Genomic DNA, 25,872 nt, shown 5'->3' on the forward strand with positions numbered 1-25,872 from the left:
GACTCAATGCAAATCCCATACCAGCACACACACACACACAGACACATCTAAATGTGACTCCATGCTCAGCCTGTACAAGCACACACACACACATTGTGACTCATGCAGACCCTATACCACCAAATACACACACAGAAACACACACACACGCACGGCTCCCTGTGACTCAATGTACAGCATATACCAGCACACACACACAAAGACTCACATGCACGGCTCAGTGTGACTGAATGTACAGCCTATATCAGCAGACACAGACACACAAAGACACACACACAAGGCTCACTGTGAGTCAGTGCACAGTGTGTAGCACCACACACACAGACCTCAGTTACTCAGTGCAAAGCCCTTACCAGCACACACACACACACACACACGCACGGCTGACTGTGACTCAGTGCACAGCATATGCCAGGCCACACACACACACACACACACACACTAACATACACGGCTCACTGTGACTCAATGCCCAGCCTATGCCAGCCTACACACCCAAACACACAGGCGGACACACGGCGCAGTGTGACTCAATGCCCAGCCTACACTGGAAACAACACACAGACATGGCTCACTGTCAGTCAATGAACTGCCCATACCGTCACACACACACACACACACAAGCACACACACACACACCATTGACTCAATGCAAAGCCCATACCAGCACACACATACACACACAACTTAGTGTGACTCACGTAGACACTAAGCCAAATACACACACAAACACGCACACAGCTCATTGTGACTCAATGTAGAGTCCATACCAGCACACACACACACACCATACCTCACCGTAACTCAATGCTCAGACGATATCAGCGCCCCCCCACACGCATACACACCGCGCAGTCTGACTCAATGCTCAGCCAATCCCAGCACACACACAAGCACACACACACACACCATTGACTCAATGCAAAGCCCATACCAGCACACACATACACACATGTAAATGTAAATGTGACTCAATGCTCAGCCTATACAAGCACACACAAACACACACACATTGTGACTCATGCAGACCCTACACCTCCAAATACACACACACACACACACACACACGCACGGCTGACTGTGACTCAGTGCACAGCATATGCCAGGCCACACACACACACACACACACACACACACAGAGAAATACACACGGCTCACTGTGACTCAATGCCCAGCCTATACCAGCCCACACTCCCAGACACACACAGGCAGACACACACAGGCAGACACACGGCTCACTGTGACTCAATGCACAGCCTACACTACACACACACAAATAACACACAGCTCACTGTGATTCAATGCTTAGCCTATACCAGCAGATACACATGCACGGCTCACTCTGACACAGTGCACAGCCTGTACCAGCACACACACACACCACACAGCTCACTGTGACTCGATGCTCAGGTTATACCAGCACACAGACACACACACCCTACTGTGATTCAGTGCACACCCACACCACTACATACACACACACACACACACCTCATTGTGACTCAATGCTCAGAATATACCAGCACACACACACACACACACACACACCCCAGTGACTCGTAAAACCTATACCAACACACAAAAACACATCCACGCAGCTGACTGTGACTAAATGCTCAGCCTATACCCACACACACACACACACACACACACACACACACACGGCTGTGATTCATTGTACAGCCTGAACCAGGACAAAAACACGGCTCACTGTGACTCAATGCCTAGCCTGTAGCAACACACACACACACACACGGCTCACTGTGACTCAATGTACAGTTTTTACCAGCACACACACACACACACAAACACACCTTGCTGTAACTCAGTGCACAGTCTATACCAGCACACACATACACAAAGACACACACACGCACGGCTCACTGTTACTCAGTGCACCGTCCATACCAACATACAGACACACACACAGGCACATCAGTGTAACTAAATTCACAGTTTATACACGCACACACACAAAAAAACACGCACTCACACATGGCTCACTGTCAGTCAATGAGCTGCCTATACTGTCACACACACACACACATACACACCTACGTGTGACTCAATGCTCAGCGTATACCTGCACACAACACACAACTTAGTGTGACTCACGTAGACACTAAGCCAAATACACACACACACACGCACACGCACAGCTCATTGTGACTCAATGTACAGTCCATACCAGTGTGCGCAGACACGCACACACACAACACACCTCACTCAGTGCTGAGCCCCCTACACACACACACGCACACGCACACACAGCTCTGATTCATTGCACAGCCTGTACCAGCACACACACACACACACACGGCTGTGAATCTATGCTTAATATGTAGCAGCATACACACACACAAACACGCACTCACACATCTCACTGTGAATCAGTGAACCGCCTGTACCATCACACACAGGGACACGCACATACACGTCTCACTGTGACTCAATGCACAGCGTATACTAGCCCGTCCGCCCACACACACAGGCAAACGGCTCACTGTGACTCAGTGCTCAGCGTATACCAGCACACACACACACACACCTCCGGGGTTCTATTGTTTTAATGGGAAATGCAGAAAACACACACTCAGGATGCCTGGGCTTTCAGGGCACAGCCACAGGGCAGTACAGCTGACAGGTTAACGATGGAGTCAGTGTCTCCTGCGTCCCCGTGCCTGAGACTGGCTCAGCGTGTGCAGTGCAGCTGGCCCTGAAGAAGCAAAACGTTGAGCATCTCCTTCCATGGGTCGTGGAGTGCGGCACAAGGGTCACTGGCTCCCAGAAGCACCATCCCAGCAGCAGCCTGAGGTGCGTTTCCATTGCCCCCTGTGTGATGAATTCCTCGACCATATCAGAACTCACATAAGACCAGCAGAGTACCCTGGTAGAAGGCAAGCATAAACTGTAGGAGGCATTTGTGCACTTTTTAAAAATCTGTGATTTGGGTCAATTTCTTTCTTGTTCTAAACACAAATTCACTCTCCTAATTTTGAGTAATGCTTGTTAAGAAAAATCCCTCGCTCTTGGGGCTTCCCTGGTGGTGCAGTGGTTAAGGATCCGCCTGCCGATGTAGGGCTCACGGGTTGATCCCTGGTCCGGGAAGATCCCACATGCCGCGGAGCAACTAAGCCCGTGAGCCACAATACTGAGCCTGTGCTCTAGAGTCTGCGAGCCACGACTACTGAAGCCTGCGCACCTAGAGCCCGTGCTCCACAATAAGAGAAGCCACTGCAATGAGAAGCCTGTGCACCACAACGAAGAGTAGCCCCCCTCGCCAGAAGTAGAGAAAGCCCGTGCACAGCAACGAAGATCCAACACAGCCCAAAATGAATGAATGAATTAAAAAAAAAAGAAAGAATCCACCTGCCAAAGCAGGGGACACGCGTTCAAGCCGTGGTCTGGGAAGATCCCACATGCCGTGGAGCAACTAAGCCCATGTGCCACAACTACTGAGCCTGCACTGTAGAGCCCGCGAGCCACACCTACTGAGCCCGCATGCCGCAAGTACTGAAACCCACGCACCTAGAGCCCGCAACAAAAGTAGCCAGTGCAGTGAGAAGCCCGCGCACCACAACGAAGAGTAGCCCCTGCTCGCCACAACTAGAGAAAGCCCAATGCAGCCAAAACTAAATAAATTTGTTAAAAACAAAAGAATCCCTCCCTCTCAATTGGCTAACCTTCGGGTCCCACCAACCTGCTGCACAGCAGAAGCGTTTCTAATCAGCCAACCAGGAGCAACTGCCGTGTGCTGGGTGGTTCCGACAGATGCGTTTGGATGCAGGGAAGGCACTTCCTCCAGGTCCAGAATACAGTGATGGCAGCAGAAGTGTGGGCGCTTCCACTGGCACCCCTCTGATCCAGGCACTGGTCCTGAGCACATTAACACATCAGCTCAGTTGCTCTCACAACAGCTCTCCTCCAACTACAGAGGAGGAAGCTGAGGCTGGAGAGGCTGGCGCTTGCTCACAGCCATCCGCCCGAAGTGACAGAGCTGGCTTTCCTCCAGGAATTTGGCTTCGGGTCCTGGACGATTTCGTGCTCTTCGGTATCGGGCCCTGGTGTGGGAGGTGTGGTCCATCAACGGCCCCAACTCCTCACAGCTCCCTGTAGCCACACTCTGCCACGGGACTTACGGTTCCTTCCACTAAAGGGGTAGAGCACATGCCGCACCCTCTGACTTTGGGTTTGGCTGCAGCCCTTGCTTTGGCAATGGAAGGTTAGCAGGTGCACTCTAACCAGAGACAGGAGAAGCACCGCTGGGACTGGGCTTGTTCTCTTATGCATCTGCCACTGACCTGCCCAGGCCAAACTCCTGGTGCCAGGAGGAACATGACAGGCACGTGGAGTAGAGCCTGATCTCCAATTTCATGAGCTAACGGAATACGTCTCACTGGACCCTGCTGCGATTTTACAGTGCTTGTTACACAGCACTGCTGTGGCAGGCACTGACTTATACAACCTGTGTCTGTGACATTTTCCTGACTGCAAATTGACTGCCCTTTACTAGACTGGCAGAAATAGTCACATACATACATACATAGAATTAATTCCACCATTTATCAATGGTTGAAGAATCTAATATACGGTAAGGATATTGCAATTCTTAAAAAAAAAAAGATGTAAATCAAAGACATGCTCGGTTCACGGAAGGACACCATTTATTTTGTGAACGTCAAGCAGAATGATCTGTTGAGACGTAAGTGAAAGTATTGAGCGTGAAATCTGTACGCATCTTCCAAAGGCGCAACGCCCCTGACTGGAATCTCACTATACAGAGCATTCCACAGCTGAGCTATGACCAAGGGTGAGCTATCAGCCACCACCGAAGAATGCCAAGGGCAAAACATTAGCACCAGATCGTCTTTATATGCAATAACATAACTATATACAAAGTTATGTACATTGACTCACTGCAATCTGTGGGTCCCCACTAACCAGACATTGAAGAGGCAAACGGGAACGTTGTGATTCTATGTGCTTCGTTAAAAGGACAGTAGAGCACTATATATTGCTATGTAGAAGAGAAAGGGCTCAAAAGACACCAAAAAGCTGGATACAGACACAAATTCTATTTTCACATTTTACAGACATATCATCAAAATGATCACAATACTGTATCTGAAGGGAAAGAATCACAGGTAAAAGCTTTGTGACAATTAAAAACACTGAAATCACCGTGGTTGTCTCCCCGAAGGAGGAAGCAGGGGCAGTGTGCGGGGGGGGGGGGGGGTCCATGGACAGCCAGCTTTACCTTTCCTGACGTGATCAGTTTCACAGCAAGTGACCCACACCACGTGGCAAGGACACTTCGTTGGCAGAAGAGGGATTTTTCAAGTCAGGAATAGCTTAATTGAATAGGAGTAAAAACTTGAAAAGGCATTTCTCTTTGGCGTCGGTGGGCTGCCAAAGGAGTGTTTATTTTGCCAGCATCACGGACGCCTGCCAGGTCGGCCCCCCTACGGGTGCACGGAGATCACTGCGGCAGCCCGGGAGTCCAGTCTCCCCTCTGGCTGGCGAGTATGGCCTAGTTAGTGTCCGTTAAGACATTTGCGTGCGTCTGTGTTTGGTGAGGCAGCAGCCACTGCTGACAGAGGGACATCTCCCCCCGCCGCTGGAAAACTTCTTTTATAGGAGTAAGAGGAATAAGGAGTAAAACGATCTCACAGGTCAAACCAAAGTCTGCACATGACCTCGACGTGAAGTTATCCTAGGGCTACTCCCGCCATTAACCACACATTTCAACAGATGAGCACTGTGACGAAACTCACCACTCCACGGTGATCAGATTAAAAAGAAGTACGTGAGAACCACGCCACTGGTGGCTAAAACAGCGATTCACGTGCTTACTCGCCATGCATATATCCTCTTTGGTGAAGTGTCTATTTCAGTCTTTTGCCCACCTTTTAATCGGGCTGTTTGTTTTCTTACTGTTAAGTTTGAGCGTTCTTATACATTCTGGATACAAACGGTTTGTCACATACATGATTTGCAAGTTATTTTCTCCTAGCCTGTGATCTGTCCAGTGGAAAATGACAGCTTGACAGTTTTCTTTAGTGAATAGACTCTTTACCATCTCACAATTTCAACCACTAAAAAAGGGTACTAGGAGCTGTACACTGTGTGGCAGAAAAAGATTGGGTCTAGGAGTTCTGTGGTCCACCGGGACCTGTGAGAAACCAGAGCAACGGTTCTCAAACGGTATGTGGCCCTTACGGCACGGTAACAAATAGAGGCAAAAAGAGAGAAATTGCCAATTGTAATTAAGGATCATACACACGCAAAATAAATGTTCTGGGGAAAGAGTAAGTTAAGAAATATCTCGTCGGCCTTAAGCAAAAAAACACCTAGCAAGCACATTTACCGGACACGCTTTTAGCCAAGTAATTTCTCTTTGCAGGAAAATACCATTTGAACCGTGACATCAGCCGAGAAGTCCTAAAACCGTGTGTCTGCTTTGCGTGTGTTTTAAAGCGCGAACGCTATTTAAGTGGCAATTTTAGAGTGAGTGAACCCAACATGTACGCTCTTCTTTTCACAGCTGGTTTTTAACCACGTGGAAAACCATTCACCTTTGCAGAGTGTTACTAAAGTATCATCCTGATTTTTGCTGGGTCGCAGATCATCCTTACGGGACAGACAACGACCGCTCAACACTTCTGGGCCAACAGGAGAAGCCGGCAGCCGCCACCTCCCGTGACCCACCGGAGAGGTCGTGCGCCAGGCTTTGCCCGACACGCGCTCATTGCCTCCTGAGAGGAGGAAGGGGTGCAGCGTGGGAAGACGGAAGGGCAGACCCGAGCCGGCAAGGACCACGTGCGTGCACCTCGGGACCAGAGCTCAGTCCGTACTCAGGAACTCACCGTTCACCGGGCGCCACGTGGGGTTGCTTCCAGGCCAAGGGTGACGGGGAGCCACTCTGCTCAGCATTCAGGAGGGGAACTAAGACATTCAATCAATCATCCCAAACGCGCCCACGGAAATTATTGCTTTTCTAACGGCCATTTGGTTCTGGGAGGGATTCCCTCTCCAGGACCTAAGTCCAGGCTGGGGTTTTCATCTGCCTCCTGTTGCGTGCCCCGCTGGGGAGGCGTCGGGCCGCAGGCCCCTCATTTGCCTCTGTCGGGCGGAAGGCTGTCCAGCAGGCACTTGAGCTGCTCTTCGCCCAGGTGGATCTTGTCCTCCAGCTCGCGCTGCTCGATGAGGAGGGCCGACTTCATCCTCACGAAGTGCGCGTAGTCGGCCAGGCTGTCCTGGCTGAGGTAGCTGGCCAGGATGTCGGACACGATGCCCTCCCGGCGGTCCAGGTTCTCCTTCAACTCCTTGGCGTCCTCGTGCTGCTGGATCAGGACCCGCTGCTTCTCGAGCAGGGATTGCTGGAGAGACAGAGAGAGACGAGCCTGCTGGGGACCAGGCAGTGGCGGTGGTGGGCGGGGCCGGGGGGGGGAACGGTGTCCGGCAGCTCTTTTGGGGGCTGGTCCAGTGGAGACCCTGATGCCACCCGAGTTAGGGACCCGCGCAGAAGCACCTGGGGCATGGGCAGGAGGCACCTCGCGGAGCAGAGGCCCCAGCGCCAGCTCCCCCGTTGGCGCTCTTGGGCCGCTGCCACCTCCACTTGCTCCTGTCTCCGTGAAAGGCCGTGAGGAACACGGGAGCCATCCGGGCACGAAATGCTCCAGGACCGGGAGATGCTCAGAAAGCAAAGGGCTGAGGCAGCTGGTGTGCGTCCAAGGCCTTTCCCTGCCGATACCGTGGCCAAACGGACACAAGGCGCAGGTTCTAAAGAGACTCCAGGGCAGGACTGCTAGACCCTGCCGGCAGACGGAGCTGCAGCCCGGGAGCAAAGCTGTAGCCGAGGCCGTGAGAGGGGGCGGCGGGGCGGGGGGGCGAGACCGCGCCTGTCGGGGAGGTGCCCTCTCTCCTTCCGAGGGTCCCGCCCTGGGTCACACAGACGCCCCCGTTTCCAGAACGCAGCACTCGCTGTCTGCCCACAGGGCGCGCCCCTACTTCCCCTGCCCTCTCTAACTTTAATGAAAACTGAGCGGGGGGAGAGGTGAACGCGGTAGATGTCTGCAAGTGCCGGCTGGCAGAAGCCACGGACGCCCTGTCCTCGGTGCGAGTTTCTGACACCAGCAGGGCCACCTTGCAGCTTGGACATTCTACCCACGGCCACGCATGAGCATCCCGGGTGCGCGAGTGCTCTGCAGAGCGCCGATCCACAGAAAGAGCTCAGAAAAGGTGAGCTGCTATGAAACGGAGGCTGACAGCAGAAGCTGCTCCTGGGGTGAGGCTTCCGGGAAGTGCCCCTGACTGCACAACCTTTCGGGGTCACCTGTTCCGGGGGACACCTTGAGCTTCAGGTGCTTGTGAAACAAAGACAATGTATTTTCACGGCAAGAGGCAAGGTATAAGGCCAATTCATGCCAACCAAAAGGGAAACAGACCTCAACTGATGCGAGAAATGCGGTTCGGGCCACTAAGGTCAGCTGGGCTCCCTGGCAACTAGAAGCTGCTGATGGGAGGGAGGGATTCACGTGTCTGCATCTGCCCACGTGCTCATTTTCTACCTGGGAAGACAGGGGAAGCCGCCTACAGCCTGAGGCCACATCTTTTCACTCGTTAGCGTGCCTGTCTCTGCAAACCGCAGCTTTCCCAAGCCCTGGCTGCCGGACCCGGAGATGTTCATCTGGCACCGGCCACACGGGAGGCTAGCCCACTGTGCTGCCCCTGGACGTGGTGACTGAGCACTCCTTTGGGTCCACGAAGGTGACGCTGCATCAGCCACACACAGCCACGGGGGAGAGCGCCTGTCTGCTTCTCCTCCCTCCCACGGCCCCCCTAGGGATGCAGTTAGGAGCTATGCAGCCAGGTCCCCAGGAGGACCACGGTCCCCGGTGTGTGACTGCTTCTACTTCCTCCAATTCTAAGTAAGGCTTGGTCAGTCCCAAGCAAGGGGAGATAAGGATGAGCTGGGCTGCAAAGATATTACTATTTTTCATTTAATCGATCCTTGAGAGTTTACTATTTCAATTACAAGTAAGTCTCTCTTTCCCATTCATGTTATTTCCCTAAGTTCTTTCAGATAAACTGGGCAAAGACGGCAAGAGCAGCAAAATGGAATGCGAACGTAACCCAAGGGGATCGGGGTCCAAGGGGATCGGGGTCCAAAGCCCGTTACTTTTTCGACCCTTATGCAATACGTTCCGTGATTGATAGTCACTAACGACTTGGCTAAGCACAAAAGATCACGGGCTCAAAGCCACGCGCTTTGTAAGATCTTTCTGTGTAACCTGAAACCACTCTCACCTGGAGTCCAGGGGGAGGGGTGCCTTTTCTGCTCCCCTTGTAGAGAAGTTAAGGTGCCTTATTAATGATGAAGATGATCATTTTGAAGGCCTATTATGTGGAAAGAAGCAAACTAGATGTGCTCCTGCTACCTGACCTACGAAGTAGTAAAGCCTGTGAGGTAGACGGTGTCTTGCATGTGCAAAGAGCAGACACGCAGACCCACTAAGAAATGTCCCAAGTTGCACTGCTGTGAAGGGAGGAGGAAAGCAGAGCAGCTCTTAGACTCATTCTAGACCCTGCGGCCCTCTTGTGAAGTCCCAGCAACCAAGTCACCATCAAACGGCACTGTCACCGGGGGCCGAGGACTCGTCAGGCAGTGGGGGAGCTCCACTTACCCACTTACCTGCGGTGGGGAAAGGTTACTAGGAAGAGACCGACACTAGCAGCGGTCGTGGGACTATACGAGAAGAGGTCCACTCTCCCGGACGCGCGCCGCGCCGCCTCCCCCCCACCCCACCCCCCCCCGCCCCCGCTACAAGGACGGAGCCAGCAAGCCCTGGGCGTTCAACGGCGTCTTGCGCTACGAGGCGGACAGGTGGCCGCGGCGGCTGAACGAGGCTTCCCGGCGGTCTGCTCCACCCCCCACAGGAAAGCCACACCCCGCCGCGCCTTCCAGGTCAGCCCTGGCCATAGTTACCCGATCGCCAGGAGCAGTGCCGTCGTCCAGATTGTTGAGGGCGTTTTCCACGCGGGCCAGACGGCCGGACAGCGACAGCAGGAGGTTCACCACCTTGTCCAGGTCCCCGATGAACATGCGGAACTTGTCGAACTCGTTGGGCTTGCAGACGGCCTTGGCCAGGGCCTCCACCTCGTCGCCCAGTGCGCTGTTGGCCTGCATGTCCTCCCGCAGGCTCTGCCGCGCCTGCCGCAGCACCTGCAGCTTGCGACCGATGCTCTCGATGAGCTCCTGCTGTGGGCACAGGGCAGGGGACACGGTCAGGGCCGCCTTGCGGCACCCCCTCACCCATCCCGGATCTGCGGGCCACTCAGCTCAGCCGGGCGGCAGCTTGTTTGGCATCAGTAAATAACAGGGGGACTTCCCCGGGGGCGCAGTGGTTGGGAATCCGCCTACCAATGCAGGGGGCACGGGTTCGAGCCCTGGTCCGGGAAGATCCCACATGCCGTGGAGCAACTAAGCCCGTGCGCCACAACTACTGAGCCTGCGCTCTAGAGCCCGTGAGCCACAACTACTGAAGCCCAAGTGCTGCAACTACTGAGGCCCGCGCGCCCAGAGCCCGTGCTCCACAACGAGAAGCCACCGCAATGAGAAGCCTGCGCGCCGCAACTAGAGAAAGCCCGCGTGCAGCAACGAAGACCCAACGCAGCCAAAAATAAACATAACTAACTGGGGATGTTTAAGACTAGGGGAAGGATAAGGCCTTCCCGTTCAATCATTGGCGTTTGATTTAGAAACGGAACAGAACAAACCTATTCTCATCCTGTGACTGTCCTATCAGACTATGCAGGAGTGGGACCCCTGGGGCTACTCACGGTAAACCTCGTTTCAGCCTGTATCTTTGCAAGGATTCTCCGGGCCTCTGTGATACCCTGTGCTTCCTTCTTTGTTTTTTGCTTTTTTTTCTGGCCGCGCTGTGCGGCTTGTGGGATCTTAGTTCCCCGACCAGGGATCACACCCAGGCCCTCAGCAGTGAAAGCGCCGAGTCCTCACCCCTGGACCGCCAGGGAAGTCTCTGCGCTTCCTTCTTTGGCAGTTCCCAATTGGAAGACTTACATGCACACAAGTTATTGAGTCTGGTAGTGAACGTCTGGTACTGAACTCCGTGATTAAAACATGTCTTCCATGTAGAATGAGCAATAAAAATTAAGACAAATGAAGGATGTCAATGAACTTAGGCAAGTCTTTCACAATAATAAAGTACTGACCTCCATTTGACCAAAATGTAAATAAATGACTTCTTTAAACGTCATGAAATATACATGCTGCAACGTTTACCGTCCCGCCTCTTTTCTCGTGTGCTGTTCCGTGGCATTGAGGCGTGCACGGTGCTGTGGGCTAGCACCGCCACCCATCTCCACATCCTCTCCATCCTCCGAAACGGAAACTCCGAGCATTCAATACGAGCTCCCCATTCCCCCCCTCCTGCCAGCTCTCGAAATGACTAATTTTTACAGAGCAAAAATGACACGTACAAAGACCTTTTAATCGGTCACCATCCTGAAGTGAAGCGGCACCATGTGGTCCAAGTTGAGGGGCAGAGAAAGCAGATTATCTGTCTCGTGGGTCATCACATTTGAGAAAAATTACAAGGACCGCTCAGAAGGGGTCCAGCAGGGAAGCCTTCCCCAGAAAAACCCTGTTCCCATGACTACGGACGTGCTTCTGCTGTTAAACCCACGCATGGCGGATGCCAACCGGCGGCCCGACCTGACACGGTGAGCGGTGAAGGGCCAACGGCGAGAAGCAAAGTCACCCGTTGTCCTTTTCGGAACCCTGCTGCCACCCGCCCTGCACGAGTCCGCCAACCTCGTGTCGACGGACACAGCAGGTTACGTGGGGTTTAGGAGGCCAACGCATCCCTGTGCTAGCCCGAGGCTGGGGTGATGAAAACGGAGGCAGTGCTCTGCTGCCCGCACCCAAATGAGGATTAAACAATTAGTTGGAATGTTAAGTCCGATTAGGATTTTTAAACTCAGTCTGTTGCTCCACAGTGAGTAACACTATTTTATGTACAACAGACCCATGAAAATGGTCCGTGCTGTCCACCGCCCCCCCCCCCCCCCCGCCCCGTCCTGGGGCAGTTTCCAAACTCTGGCCCCAGACGGAGTCCGCAGGGCTCGGCAGGGAGAAGGCTCAGTCTCGTGAAACCCTCCAGGATGGTGTCCAGAGCTGAGCAGGGAGCAGTTGCCGCGACCTCCAGGGTTAACATAAAGATGGGTGAAATCGCCGGAGGCTCAGCCCGCTGCTTGGCATGCAGTAGGCGCCTGTCCACAGCCGCTGCCGGCAAGGCTGCAAGTGTGCATGAGAAGCTGCTCCGAGCTCACCGCTACCGTCCGGTAGACACTGCCCCATCCCAGGGACTATTTGGGCAGGAGAGAAAAAAAAAAAAATCAAACCACCTCGGGAGACCCGCTGAAGCGCTGGAGGCACCCTACACTTCGTATGCCTGATACGGGTGATCTGTGTCTCAGGACGATGCTTCCAAAGAGGGTCTCCATGCAGCATTTTTCCTATCAAGCGAGCCATCAAGTCCTCCCAAGCGCACCTGCACAGCCCTCCCTTCTCCTCGTCCCGTGCACACTTCGTAAGCGCGTGACACCGTAGATATGAGGGCACTGGAAAGGCGGCAGAGGCAGCGCAGCCAGGAGAACAGGACTACTGGGTCAGCGACAGCACTGACCTAGCGCTTAAAGCATTTCCTGCTTGGGGTGAAAGTGCCCGACATACGCTTACTGAACCAAAAGCGTCAGCTGGCTTAGGAAGTTAATCCTGGTGGGGTGATGGGCAGGGGGCAAGCTCACAGTGACTCATGTCAATCCCAAAGCCGGCATCTCGTGCCCCCAAAGAAATCGGGAGAGGCCCCAGACAGATGAAAGGAGCGGTACCAAGGCTGCTGCTTCCCAAATTCAGTACATCATGAGAAACAAAGGCACAGTGTAAAGAACATAGTTCTTTGCATCTAGGGTGTGGACGAAATTAAAACTGTCCAAACTGGATGTTTTTTCTAGGTGTATGAGAATAACACCACTTTGTTTTTTTAAATTCATTATTTTTAAGAACGTGGAAAACACAACCAGAAGAAAGCAAATGGTACCCTGTGCCAGACACAGGGCCTCTAAAATCCCAGGACCAAAACTCTTAGTTTTCATTTCCTTTTTGAATTAAAAAAAGGCTATCACTTCCTAAATTGAAAGTCACTTTCTTTTACACAAGGGTCAGGGTATTTCTTCTGGAATGGGTTTGTCTATCATATTTGAAACCAATCAATGGCATTTTTTAAACAACTAACAATACGAGGAGGTATTAAACATTATCCTTTGCAAGGGTCTTGTCAAAGCAAATTGGTATTTTTTATGAAAGCCCCTTCCAAGATGCTAAGTGTACGGAAAAATGCACCAAATGCTGGTTCCCTCCTTTTTCTCCTGGTGCTGACTACGCATGCTCAAAGCCCCTGGAATTAAACCAACAGCACATGCTATCCTCTGAAACTGACTGCCTTGGGCAATTCCTTTCTCCCTTTATGCTAAATCCTTCCTAAAAAAAAAAACCAGGTAATCACACCTAGATGTCACAAGTCTGGCCCGTTGACATGCCGTGAAGATTGGAAGCTCGTACAGTAGTGAAGACATCGGCACTGATAGCAATAATTTTGTCCCTACCGTGACCTCATGGTTACATGCTATTTCACCTCTGACCTCCTCTCTAATCCTCCCCCTTCCTTGTCCACACAGCTCCAGCTATTGGTCACTGCTGCTTCCCCCACGTGTCACAGAACTCCCACCCCAGGGCCTTTGCACTTGCTGCCCCAACCCCACTCCCCCAGACCCTCCCCAGATCAACCAGACACTCGCTCACATCACTCCAGGTCTCTGTTCATCATCCGCTCATCAGAGCCTTCTCTACAATCATACTCCTTTACCTCTCTCTAGTCCTTCACGCTGTTTTAGTTTTCTGACCACCCGACCTACTCCATTAAGGGTTGGCAAACTTTTTCTATAAATGGCCAAACAGTAAATATTTTAGACTTCAGGGACCACACAGCCACTGTTGCAACTACTCAACACTGCTGGTGTAGCGTGAAAGCTACCAGAGACCATATGTAAATGAACGAGTGTGGCCGTGTTGCAATAAAACTGTATTTACAAGAGCAGGTGGGGGGCAGGGGCCCACGGGGCCCTGTTTGTTTTTTTATATTTGTTTTTATGTTGGCTATCCATCTCCTCTGTGAGCACTCAAGTGCCTTCAGGGAAATAAAGACTGACTCCAGTCTGTTTTGTCTACTGCTGTATCCCCAAGTGCCTGGGTGAGTTTTTGGAGTTGAACAGATGATGCTTTTTGGTTAACAACGCACTTCACAATGTACTGCTGAATTTAATTAACATCATCGGATCACAGATGATCACAGATATTTGAAACGGATAGTCAAAGAGGACATGTGCCTTGCAGAAGGTCATACAATTAAGCCCTCTGGATTTAACTGGGGTAGAAGAGACACATCAGTTGACCTTAAAATGAGAGAGACTGGTGGCCACCTAGCTAATTTGACACTGGATCTCATTACAAAGAGATGGCAAAGAGACCCTGGCAGAGAGGCCCAATTTTAGAACAGAAGACTCACCCACAAAGGGCTTAATACACAGGCCCAAATGTCAGCGTCCCACATAGAAGCCCAACACCAACGGCGCTCGGCGCAGGGCCCAGGGTCGGGGTGGAGCCGGGTGCCGCCCCCGGCCGGCCTGCCTGCCAGCCAGCCGGCGCGTTCTCGTTTGGAATTGCAGCTCCCCTACCTTCTTCACCGACAGGTCGTGGTCGGCGTCACTCCCTGAATCCTCTTCGGCTTCTTGCTGGTCCTGCAGGTCTTTCATCTTAATCAGCAGCTCCGCCTTGGGGGCCGATGTGCTGTAGTAGGTGGAGTTGGTGGCCAGGGACACGGCTGCCGGCACACTCAGCTCCTCCTTCCTGGGTAACAAAACATCAGAACACCCGTTAGCTCTGAGCGTACACACAGACGTGCCCGCAAGTCCCACAGCCTGGGCTGTGACCGGCAAATGGTGGTGCTAACGGAAAGGCACCAGCTAGAGAGATGAGACAGCAAGAGTGGGGAAGGAGTAGGTTGTGAGGTCAGAACTAAAACACCCCGCCAGGTGGTGCTCGAAGGCTCGCCCCGGAGGGAGGAGAGTGCAGATGGTATCCGCCGGGAGCCCGAGGTCCATGGGGAGAGGTCTGCCGCTATCCGTAGGCGTGGCCGCACGCCCAAGGTCACCGGGCACCTTTCTACCAGCAGCCGCATTTGCTGCCTCTTGCTACGGCCTGACTTCTTGTCTGCCTGGTACTCCCGCCTACCGTCAGTCAGCGATGCTTATGGAGACCATGTACAGAAACAGGAGAGATGTGAGCAGATACACCTTTGTGGGCAGGTGACTGAAGGACGGGCTGGAAAGCGCTCTTTACGAAACCTATTGCAGCAAGTTCACTCCCTCCGTTAAATAAGCAACAACAGAAAGCCTCTTTCATAAACACATATACTAAGAAGTAGTCTCAACTTTCACCCCTCTTGTGACAAGTTTCTCAACTTCCGTACTAGTGACACTTGGGGCCGGACCATTCTTTGATGGGGGGGGGGGCCGTCCCGTGCAGTGCAGAGCCGCAAGCAGCATCCCTGGTCTCCACCCACTAGATGCCAGGGCACCTCTCCCAGTGGTGGCAACCGAAAGTGTATCGCGACATTGCCAACTGTCCCGTGGCGGGAGACAACAGCCTCCGGCTGAGAACCACCGCCTCATGAGAAGAAGCCCCGTGGGCATCTCCGGAAACGTATATTTTCACATCTTTGCCAGGACCTGACGTCATCATCCCCAGAATGGGCTTTTAATTTCGGGAGGGTGACAGAAGAGCCCCAGAGTGCTCATAAGCACTTATGGAAATCTGTCCCCAAAGAGCAGTCACGAAAACAGACAAAGAGATACACTCCCTCGCCCTTGTAAGCCTAAGAGGCACCGGGCAAAACCACATCCAGCCAGGGGGCAGAACCAGGGCGGCGTCTACTCACTTCTCCTCTGTGGTTCTGGGAGAGGGGATTTTGGGGAGCAGCTTCCTCCGCTGCTGAGCTTCCTCCAAGAGGTGCTCGTCTTTGGGGAAGATGCCCTCCATAAGGTCCATGGTGGTTTTGATCTTCACGCTGGGGTCCAGGATATCCGCCAGGGACTTATCCTTGCCCGCGATCTCGCGGGCCAGCTCCTCCGACTTGAGGTCTTCGGCAGTCCTCTCTTTGGCCTTCACGTAGCTGAGTGTGGGCGTGGAGGCCCGGCTGTCCTTGGCCGTGGGCACCGGGGTGCCAGGGGGCTGGGGCTCGGCGCCCTGGCGGCTGTACAGGCAGAAGCGGGAGTAGGACTGCTCGGACGTGCTAAGTGTCTTGATCTGGTCCCGCTCGAGCCCGCTGGGCAGCACGGGTGGCTCCGGGACGCGGGCCAGGCCCTGGCGGCTCTCCTTCTCGGGCTGGCTTTCCGAGTGCACGATCTTGATGGGCACCATCTTCACCGTGGTGTTGTTGTCCATCACCCGCTCGATTCTGCAAAGAGAAGGGCCGTCTGTTAAAGACACGCTGTACGCCCAGGCACAGACCAGAATTAGAAATTGGATGAGAAATCGGCTGGTTTCCGCATCCCCTTACAGCCTGGGAAGCCTGACTCAAAGGCCTGCAGCGGCCCCAGGGGAGAAGCCTTCATGGTCACACGTCCCAGGATGGGGAGACCAGGTTGAGGGGTGCCTGCCACCCCTACCTTGATCTCCTAAGCCTCCTGGGCGTGTAGGTGTCTTTCCGTTTTCCAACGGTCGCCTGCACGCCTGAAGGCACATCCGTGGGCTTACTGACAGATAGAAGGGCAGTGTGATGCTCATTTGTTTTTAGGTCAATGGCAGAGCCAACGGTAAGAAGCCTGCTCAGTGAAATTTTCTTTTGCAAGGGAGCCCTGCAACAGACAGGCGTGTTTCACAGAATTAGCGCCGGTGCGTCAGCCAGCGTCTCTCACAGCTGGGTGCCTGCGTGGTCCTCGCGGTGGCCGGAGGACTCCTTTAGAACAAGCAGCCGTGTTCTGAGCAGACGCTGAGCGCCGCCCGGTCCTGGTCCCGGTTGGAAGCGTCCTTGGACCCTCGTGCGCCCCGGGTCTCACCCCACCTGCCTGCCACTGCCCCACACTTCGAGCTGCCCTCCACACGGCATTTCATACCAGACAGATAAGAATCCAGCAGCGAACATGGGACACGCTGCTCCTGCGCTATCTTGGAAATGACTCATGCAGGCGTCCTTTTAAAAAAAAATAAAATTAAATTAAAAAAGTTTGTCGGTGAAAGCGGGGGAGGCACCTCGAGCAGCCACATGGAAGAGAAAACGGAAAGGAACGGCCTGGTCGAGGCAATGGGGCTGCGTCAGGGGCCACCCGAAAGCCGGCTGGTGCCGGGGGATCCCCCGGACCAGGGCCGCTGGGACACAAATCCATTTCAAATACCCTTGAAGGACAAATTGGAGAAAGAGAGCCATCTGCTGGTAGCCAGGAGGGAAGGCAAAAGACAGGCCAAAATCATACAACCAACACCCCGACTTGTTCCTAACTCAGCGTAAAACCATTTCTATGATCCGAATGGACGTAATCTTATGGTGCACAAGGGGCATAACACAACACATTACGGTTCTTTCCTTGTTCCTAAGGGTGGGGCACGCAGGCTACAATGAAATAACTTTATTTTCTTCTCTCCTCCAGCAGAAACCACTGAGAGCAGAGGTGTTTGTTTATTAATCTAGGTGGTCATATATAGTCCCTGTCGTGCCTTCTTAGTGAATAAATTTCAAAAGGCTGTCACTCCGTGCATAATACTGCTGAGACATGCTGAACTTCCGAAGGAAAATTCTGGCATCTTATCAAAGCAAGGACACACAAACAAGAACCCCTCTTCATTCCATTCCTTGCATTCCATGCGTAGAGACCCTCAACTCCTGTTAGGGACTTCAAAGTCAGCCTGTATTTGCATCTCCCCCGGCCCGATTCGTGGGGAAACTTAATTTCCAGCGAAGGAAGACACGAGGTAGAAACAAAAACAAATCCTCCGCAGGTTGTCCTATACTTTCCAACAAAGCATCTCTTCCTGGTCATTTCTAAGCACAAATGATCTCTCCTCTTGAAACCTAGGCAGACTTTCACATTTAAGAAGTCTGATGAACTTCTACCTCAAAGTGAAGACAAAACACAGTGGACAAGACCTTACCGCAGCCAGACCGCACCCGTTCCTCATGGTAAGCCGGACCAGGAGGGATGGAGGATGCGGGCTGTGCCGGGCCTGGCCCCCTCTCCGTGCAGCGGCTCCTCCCAGAGCGCGGGCTCCGTCCAGGTGAGCCGCCGGCCGCCCACAGGGGCCCAGCCCCCCACAGCAAGCAGTCCAACCCGCTGTGCTCACACACCCAGTCCCGAGGGAGCCCTCAGCCCACATGCCACCCTGGGTCTGATAAACCACAACCCCCACAAGGAGATTCTCCAACCACAAGATGCCCGAGGTGACCGCAAGACTGTCCGAACGACCCCGAAGCAGCCCCCCAGCTCCATGCTCACACACGCTCCCAAACCCAGAAACCGGCCCCAGGAAATCTCCTGGGAACACTGCTGGGCGCAATGAAATCTCTGATTTTCACTCGCCCGTGCTGCTGGGCATTGTCTCCATGTTGTTGTAAACCAGCAAAACCCTCAAAATTTTAGAAGTTTTTTCATAGTAAGCTTCCTGGCTTTGCAACAGGAGTTGAGGCATTTTTATTCGGAGTGAATGACTCTGAAATTCCCCACAGGGTGGGAAGGCTGCACTTTCTGCCTCGCGGCATCCCTTCCGTGGCCTGGCACGAGGGAGGGCTCTGGACCTGCCTGCTGAATTCGGGAAGGCGTGTCTCAGGGACACAGGAGCTGCTCTGCACCCTGGCTGGTTCCCCAGCAGAGGTAACTGGAGGGAGGGACAGATGAACGCGGAGGGAGATGAGGGGGGCGGGTAGTGCTCAAGAAATCAGTCAGCACACGTGCAGACAAGAAGAGAGTCTCTGAGCTGTGCCCAAACACCAGGCAGCTTGCGAGGCCCCGGCCACTGTGTTGCGCTCGCTGCCCGTTGGTGGCTGATGGTGGGTATGGAGCCGGCCAGCGCTCGTGTGGAGCGCCGGCCTCAGGTTCGCAGTGTATGCCAAGGGCATGCCACTCTCTCAGGCCCACGCTAACCGGTAACACCCGCTCTGGGGACGGGGACACCGAACTCAGTACAGTATGAGCCACTTCCCACCTCCTGAAGTCTACAGACGTGGTGAGCACTGAGCAAACACGTGGCCCTGTTTCTCCGCAAAGCCGTGGAGCCCGCTGTGCCCAAACCAGCTCCCGAGACCCGAGGGGCCCGGTCACCTTCCCTACAGCGGTACCAACACACTCCACCAACCACACAAACTAGTTCATCGCTTCTCCTCCCTTTCAGGGCTGAACAACATTGCCAACAGAAAGGATCTCTAAGTGACACCTGCATTCTGAACGATGCAGAACAGTGCCGGCCCGCAGGTGCAGCCGCATTTGGCCATGCCACGCACGGAGACCCAGGACGCTATCAGTACTGTTTCCTCTCTGTCAAGTTATCTTAAGGGTTAAAAAAAAAACCAAAGTTCAAGACTCTACAGCGGGGAGATCTAGCAGAACTTTCCATGATGATGAAGTCAGCCATCATCTGGGCTGTCCAGGGTGGTAGCCACTAGCCCCAGAGGGCGCAACTGAGCAACGGGTTTCATTTCATTCTCATTAACTTATATCGCTATGGCCACGTGCGACTGGTAGCTACTATATCAGACGGTACTGACATGCAGGGCCAGCGAATTCTTTGCTGGGGGGCCGTCCTGGGCACTGTAGGATACTAAGCGGCACCCCTGGCCTCCGCCCAACAGATGCCAGGAGCCGAGGAACAAGCCCCACGCCCAACAGCTGTGACGCCCAAAACGTCTGCAGACACGGCCCAGTGTCCTCCTGGGGGCCGCAATGCCACCCCCCCGGCTGAGAACCAGTGCTCTAGAGAATGAGAAGAAAATTCCCCCCCTTCTATTTCTCATTTCTTGACTGGTCCCTGCCTGACAGCATTCACCAGTGGCTCAGTGGGCACAACCGACAATCCCATGCCGGTGACCCTGAGAACAGCACCATGGGACGGGATCGAGTTTTCCTCTGCTTTAATAAAAGGTAGACACCACCTCAGCCTTTTCATATAAAAAGAACTAGAAAAAAAGGCATGTGGAAATACTGGACATCACGAAAAACACCGATTTTGCTTGAAAGTCTCATGCTTAGGTTAAACTTGATTACAAACAGAACTCAGCTGGGAAAACCAGCCCCGCTGTGCAGAAGCCTGTAGGTAACGCAGCTACCAACCTGTCGGGCTTGGGAACAGGACCAGGGGACAGTCTACTCCCTCCTTTACCTCCCTCACCCCCTGTGGGGCAGGAAAGCCCCCAGCAAGTTAACAATCCAGCTGACCACTCGAGTGGTGGGTTCTCCCCCATGTCAGCCCCCAGGACCCACTTAAACTCCAGGACGGGGAGCCGGGAGCAAGGCGGCAGTGGTTCACCACCCAGGAAAGGAGCGCTGAAAGCCTCCCACGGTGGAAGGGGGCCGGCAGAGGGGAAGAAGGCCTCAGGCCGCCGTCCAGAGACAGTACCTGGTGGAATTATCATCCTGGACGAGCAGCGGGGGTTTGTCCGTCAGCTTCTGCGGCGCGAACTGAGGCGACGGGGAGCGCGAGGTCTCCATGGCGGAGGTCTGCAAGGGCCGGAACTTGGAAAGGAGCGGCGCCTCCCGCCGGGGCCAGCCTGCGCGCTCGTCTACATGCTGCCCGGCCGGCTCCCCCGCAGCCCGCGGGCCATCTGCCGCGGGCCGGGCGGCACTCGGTTTCTCCGCCGAGGCGCCGGGGCTGCAGCGGGCGAGGGCCGGGCGGTCCGAGCACGAGCACACCTCCGGGGCCAGGGGACGGGGCCTGCCGGGCGCGCCCAGGTGAGCAGGCGCAGGTGCGCCCGCCAAGGGCCTGGGCTCACGCCTGGGCGGCGGCGGCCTCTGTGGGGCGGGCCTCCGGGAGAGCGGGGCGGCGCTCAGGGGCCGGGGGTCCTGCCCCCGAGCGTGCGGGGCGGCAGGCCGGTCCGCGGGCGCGCGTTCCTCCGGGTATCTGTAATCGCAAGGAAGGGTCCCCGCCCGGCCACGGCCCTCCGGGGGCACCTCGGGAGCTTCCCGGGAGCCAGCTGGTTCAGAGACCTGGGACGGCTGCTGGGGGTCCCGCTGCGCTCCTGGACTGTCTTCTGCACACGGGGCATCTGCTTGTCTAGGGGAGAAGGGAAGAAAAATGAGCCAACGGTTCCAGTTAACATCTTCTCCCCAAACAGGACTACACCCACGTCTCCATAACCTCCTTCAGTCATGTTAAGAAATTCAATCCACATACGTTTGCCTGCGCCTGTCCCCGCTGCGATTCCTAACACAAGGCATCAACGCCAAACCCACACTGGACATTCGCCAGTACGCTGGCGTGTCATACCACAGGACAGGAGGTACGCACGTTACAGACACACACACGTGTACACACAGACTGCAATTTGGGGGCAAAATATAATTCACACAAACATTTAAAAAAACAATGTGTGTAGAAATCCTCAAACTGTGATATTCAGAAATGTTTACTTCATGTTGCAACAATATTTTCACGTGGTTTATTTCGGGAAATTGCCATATACAAAGGGACGGAACTTTCTAAGACGGGCAGCAAGTAAACTGATAAACTTTAAAATCAGTAGTCTGTCGTTAAATAGAAGAAAAACAGAGGCTTCGTTTTGGAAGCTGCAGTGCGACACTGATCTTTCCATACTCATCCATTTCCACATCCGTATCCATTTCTCTCTTTCCCTGAAACGTACTTACATGCGCGCGCACACACACACACACACACACCTGCAAAACACATGCAGGCATGCTCCACATGCACGTATAGCTGTGCCGAAGCTACAGCTCGTGGGCGTTATAATAACCATCAAACTCGCAACAAGTCAGCCGGCCACGCCTTTGCTGCTTTCGCTGACACACTTTCTTCCGACCTGACTGAATAATAAAATGAGCCTCTGACTGACTTTTCCGTTCACAGGAAGAGCTGTTCTCCGTTAAGACACCCTCAGAGCTGTTAAAGGAGACCCTAAAAAGGGCAGCAATCAGAGACCCAGTAGGTAGAGCACAAGTGCCAGTAAGAGATGTAACCTACTGCGAAACAAGTGGGATAGAAGACCTCCTCCCCACACACCCTGGCAACCCCTTGGGGCCCTGGACGTGTGTCCTCCTCCCGGGACACGATACCAGGCCTGGGCATTACAGATGTCCCAACCCCATCCAGGCAGCTGTACTCAGAGTCAACTGCTCGTTGCATGTCTCTCTTGCTATGTCCTCAGGAGAAAGGTCCCTTCCAGGTTCAATGGCTGGTCGAGAGTAGACCATGGACCACCCCCAACTCCCCTCCCTTCCCCCATCAGCCAGCTGGGGCCACACTCCCCACTGGCACTACCTCCAGCCCAGAGACAGCAGCTGCAAGGGCTCAGCATCTGCAGGAGGACAGAAGAGAGCCAGACCTGCTGGGACCCTAAAAGGGGCAGAGGTTTGTTCTCTGCTTCCAAATTAAGACAATATTAACCCAGCTCGGGGAAGTTAGGTGTTGTTTATTTTTATTTTTTTAATCTGTACTGGGCACACATTGATGAAAGAAATGCTAACTTACTGAGGTCTGGGAAAGTCATTCCGGCTTACACATAAGTTAACTTGAATTTTATGCTAACTTAAACAGCCTGTTTGTGGCCTAGCAAACATACACTGTACATCTGCATTAATTATTAAAGAAAAGGGCGCACTGACCACAAGTAAAGACGTCATCAAATGGACAACAGTGGGAGAAGTGTGACTCACAGCTCAGATGCCCTGTCACACACTACTTCATCTGGCCTGCCGCGGAAAAGCAAACCTCGTGCCTCCCTTCCATTGAAACCATAGTGCCTCTTAAGACAGTAAAACCTAATTTATGACAATTCATGAACGCCTCCCCAATCTTTCACTTCAAAGAGTTGAGGAACACTTGAACTTTTTTGCTTATTATAAAACTCTTGAACTCTAGCATCCACAGACCCACACGAAAGCACCTGGTACCTATTAAATGAATAGCCACCACCTCATGAAAACGGAGAATTAGATCAGCTACAATTTACTGCTAAAATCTAAGCGTCTTGGGCCATCTGGGTTCATATTTAATATGTTAATTTAAAAGGAACTCTAGGGACTTCCCTGGTGGTGCAGTGGTTAAGAATCCGGCTGCCAATGCAGGGGACACGGGCTCAAGCCCTGGTCCGGTTAGATCCCATATGCCGCGGAGCAGCTAAGCCCCTGTGCCACAACTACTGAAGTCCGCATGCCTAGAGCCCGTGCTCCACAACAAGAGAAGCCACGGCAATGAGAAGCCCGCACACTGCAACCAAGAGTAGGCCCCCCCCCCACCGCCGCCTCGCCACAACTAGAGACAGGCCGCGCACAGCAACGAAGACACGATGCAGCCAAAAGTAAATTTAAAAAATAAAAATAAAAGGAGCTCTATTTGCAAAGTGCCTTAGACAGGACACGCTAAGATCTACCCAGAGAAGGTAGAGGTCACACCTGTAGGAGCAAAGCCCCACCGAGAGTGGGACAGTGACTCAGAGCAAAAGACCTTCTGTCGTCAGCAGGTGCCCCGGGCTCCTTCCTGCCTTACTAGCGCCGCAGCCTTCGCAGGACCTGAGGGCACTCTCTAAGTGAGGGCTGCCTGGCCACTTCTCATTGGAGGAGCACAGTTAGTCCCCTGTGGCCCACCCCACATCTAACTTCACGTGGCAATTTCTGGGCCAAGTTTGTCCTCCACCCCTGATTTTTTCTTGGCTTCCTCCCGAACTTGCAAAGTGAAAGCCATAAAAGCATGAATTGGTTCTTACTGTCCCAGCTGGTAAGAATTCAGGAAATCCAGCTCACAAAGGAAAAAAGGACTAAAGGCGGGAATTTGGGGTTCTACTGGGGTCATATTCCAACCTGTGTTTCTAATAGGTTCCAAGTGACTAGTTTGTACATAACATGGATAATGTGTGTGTGCTTACACATCACATGTGTCGCACGTGTCTGTGTGGTATCCGTGTATATGCACGTATATCCCCTTCTATTGTATCTTCACAGTCAATGGTGATAGCAAGATCCAGACGTAAAGACCAAGAATATACAATGAGTTAAGGACTCTGCACGGGCGAGTAAGCAACTGAGTATCTCCCTGCACGCACTCCAGGGTGGACCCAGGAGCGGGGAGTCAGCAGCGCAAAGGAGAACTGCAAAGGCAGCCGCGATATACGGCTTCGGGTGCTCATTCCCCTGTGGAACATACTCAGGACCTGTTACCAAGGAGACAGCAGCTCCCAGGGCAGGGAGGACAGGCCGGCAGGTTCTCAGCGGCTGAGGATTCCACAGACCCGCAGCCCCCTCTGGGGGCTGGAGCCCAGCAGGCCAACTGGACGCTGTGAAGGACACGGGGAGGAGAAAGGTCCGCGACAGGACTGCAGAGGGAAACACAGCTAATCTGAAGGGGGAAGAGCGCAGGAAAGGCCACCTTCAACACTGCCCAGTAGTGCAAACACCCTGCGAGAGGACACAAACCACTGTTAACAGCCCCAAAAAATGTAATAAAAAAAAAACAATTATAAGTTATGTATCAAATGCTCTTGAAATCCCGTCAACACTGCTCTGATTCAAATCTCCACTTTTTTTTTTTTTTTTTGGTACGTGGGTCTCTCACTGTTGTGGCCTCTCCCGTTGCGGAGCACAGGCTCCGGACGCGCAGGCTCAGCGGCCATGGCTCACGGGCCCAGCCGCTCCGCGGCATGTGGGATCCTCCTGGATCGGGGCACGAACCCGTGTCCCCTGCATCGGCAGGCGGACTCTCAACCACTGCGCCACCAGGGAAGCCCTCAAGTCTCCACTTCTGATCATGGTGTGGAGACAGCCAGCCCTGTGTCTAAGCACAGGCTGCATCCCTGAGAGGCAGCGGCTCTATTTCCAGATGCCATCTGTTCCTGACGAGCCCGTGACGTCACTGGGCTCCTTGTGTCCTCGGGTGCCAGTGTTCTGCTCCCTGCCGCCCCATCTTCTGCACAGCTGCCCTGCCCTCACACAGGCCCGCGGCTCCGCAAGCCCTGCGGTCTCCCGGCCTCTGGGTAGCCCCTAGCACAGGGCTGGTCACTCTCTCTGATGACTGTACTGTTCATTGGTCTCCACTCTCACCCTGGGGCTGTGAGCACCTCGACGGAGACAGGGAGCCAGGTTTTCTTCTCCAGGGCCTCGCGGGCCATCGTTAGCTACGTGCACTGGGTCACACCACAGCCTGGACGTCTGTTACATGCACAAATGCATTCATGGCTTTCGGTCCCCGGGCAGAAAGGTAAGGAGGGAAGACGCATTTTTTCGGAGATGCAGGCAGCAGGGTTCACATGAGCTTGCATGTGAACATTCCCAACATAAGCAAGTGTTTCTGGATCTCCCTGGGATCACTAAGTTAGCACACCTCTGTAAACAGGGTGAGCAATTATCCTCACCAAAGAAGAGAGAAAAATTCCAACTCTTTGGACAACTTAACTCACACAGGCTCCTTCCCTCCCTTCCTAAGTACTTCTGGAATCAATGATCAGAAGAGGACGCACGGCCAAGTGTGACTTGTGCCCACAGCTACGGCTGGAGGCGGTTCCTCCTAACGTGCTCTGG

The 25,872-nt window shown here is 53.7% G+C and overlaps 1 protein-coding gene across 3 annotated transcripts in view; it reads right to left on the reverse strand.

Annotated features, from left to right (window-relative positions):
- Window positions 1–4,642: 4,642 nt before the first annotated feature.
- The window catches only part of SHROOM2 (shroom family member 2), a 140,485-nt gene continuing 119,255 nt past the window's right edge, over window positions 4,643–25,872 (reverse strand). For 2 of the 3 annotated variants that reach the window (XM_067722249.1, XM_067722248.1), the window contains 5 exons: window positions 20,744–21,397; window positions 16,080–16,598; window positions 14,818–14,989; window positions 9,989–10,261; window positions 4,643–7,379 (listed from right to left, as the gene is read on the reverse strand). In XM_067722249.1, the coding sequence (XP_067578350.1) occupies window positions 7,113–7,379; window positions 9,989–10,261; window positions 14,818–14,989; window positions 16,080–16,598; window positions 20,744–21,397 (1,885 nt within the window). In that variant the 3' untranslated portion in view covers window positions 4,643–7,112. Of the gene's footprint in view, window positions 7,380–9,988; window positions 10,262–14,817; window positions 14,990–16,079; window positions 16,599–20,743; window positions 21,398–25,872 lie in introns of those variants that run through there. The other variant, XM_067722250.1, reaches the window with a different exon arrangement.

The sequence above is a fragment of the Pseudorca crassidens genome, chromosome X (assembly GCF_039906515.1).
Source record: "Pseudorca crassidens isolate mPseCra1 chromosome X, mPseCra1.hap1, whole genome shotgun sequence".
Lineage (NCBI taxonomy): Eukaryota > Metazoa > Chordata > Mammalia > Artiodactyla > Delphinidae > Pseudorca > Pseudorca crassidens.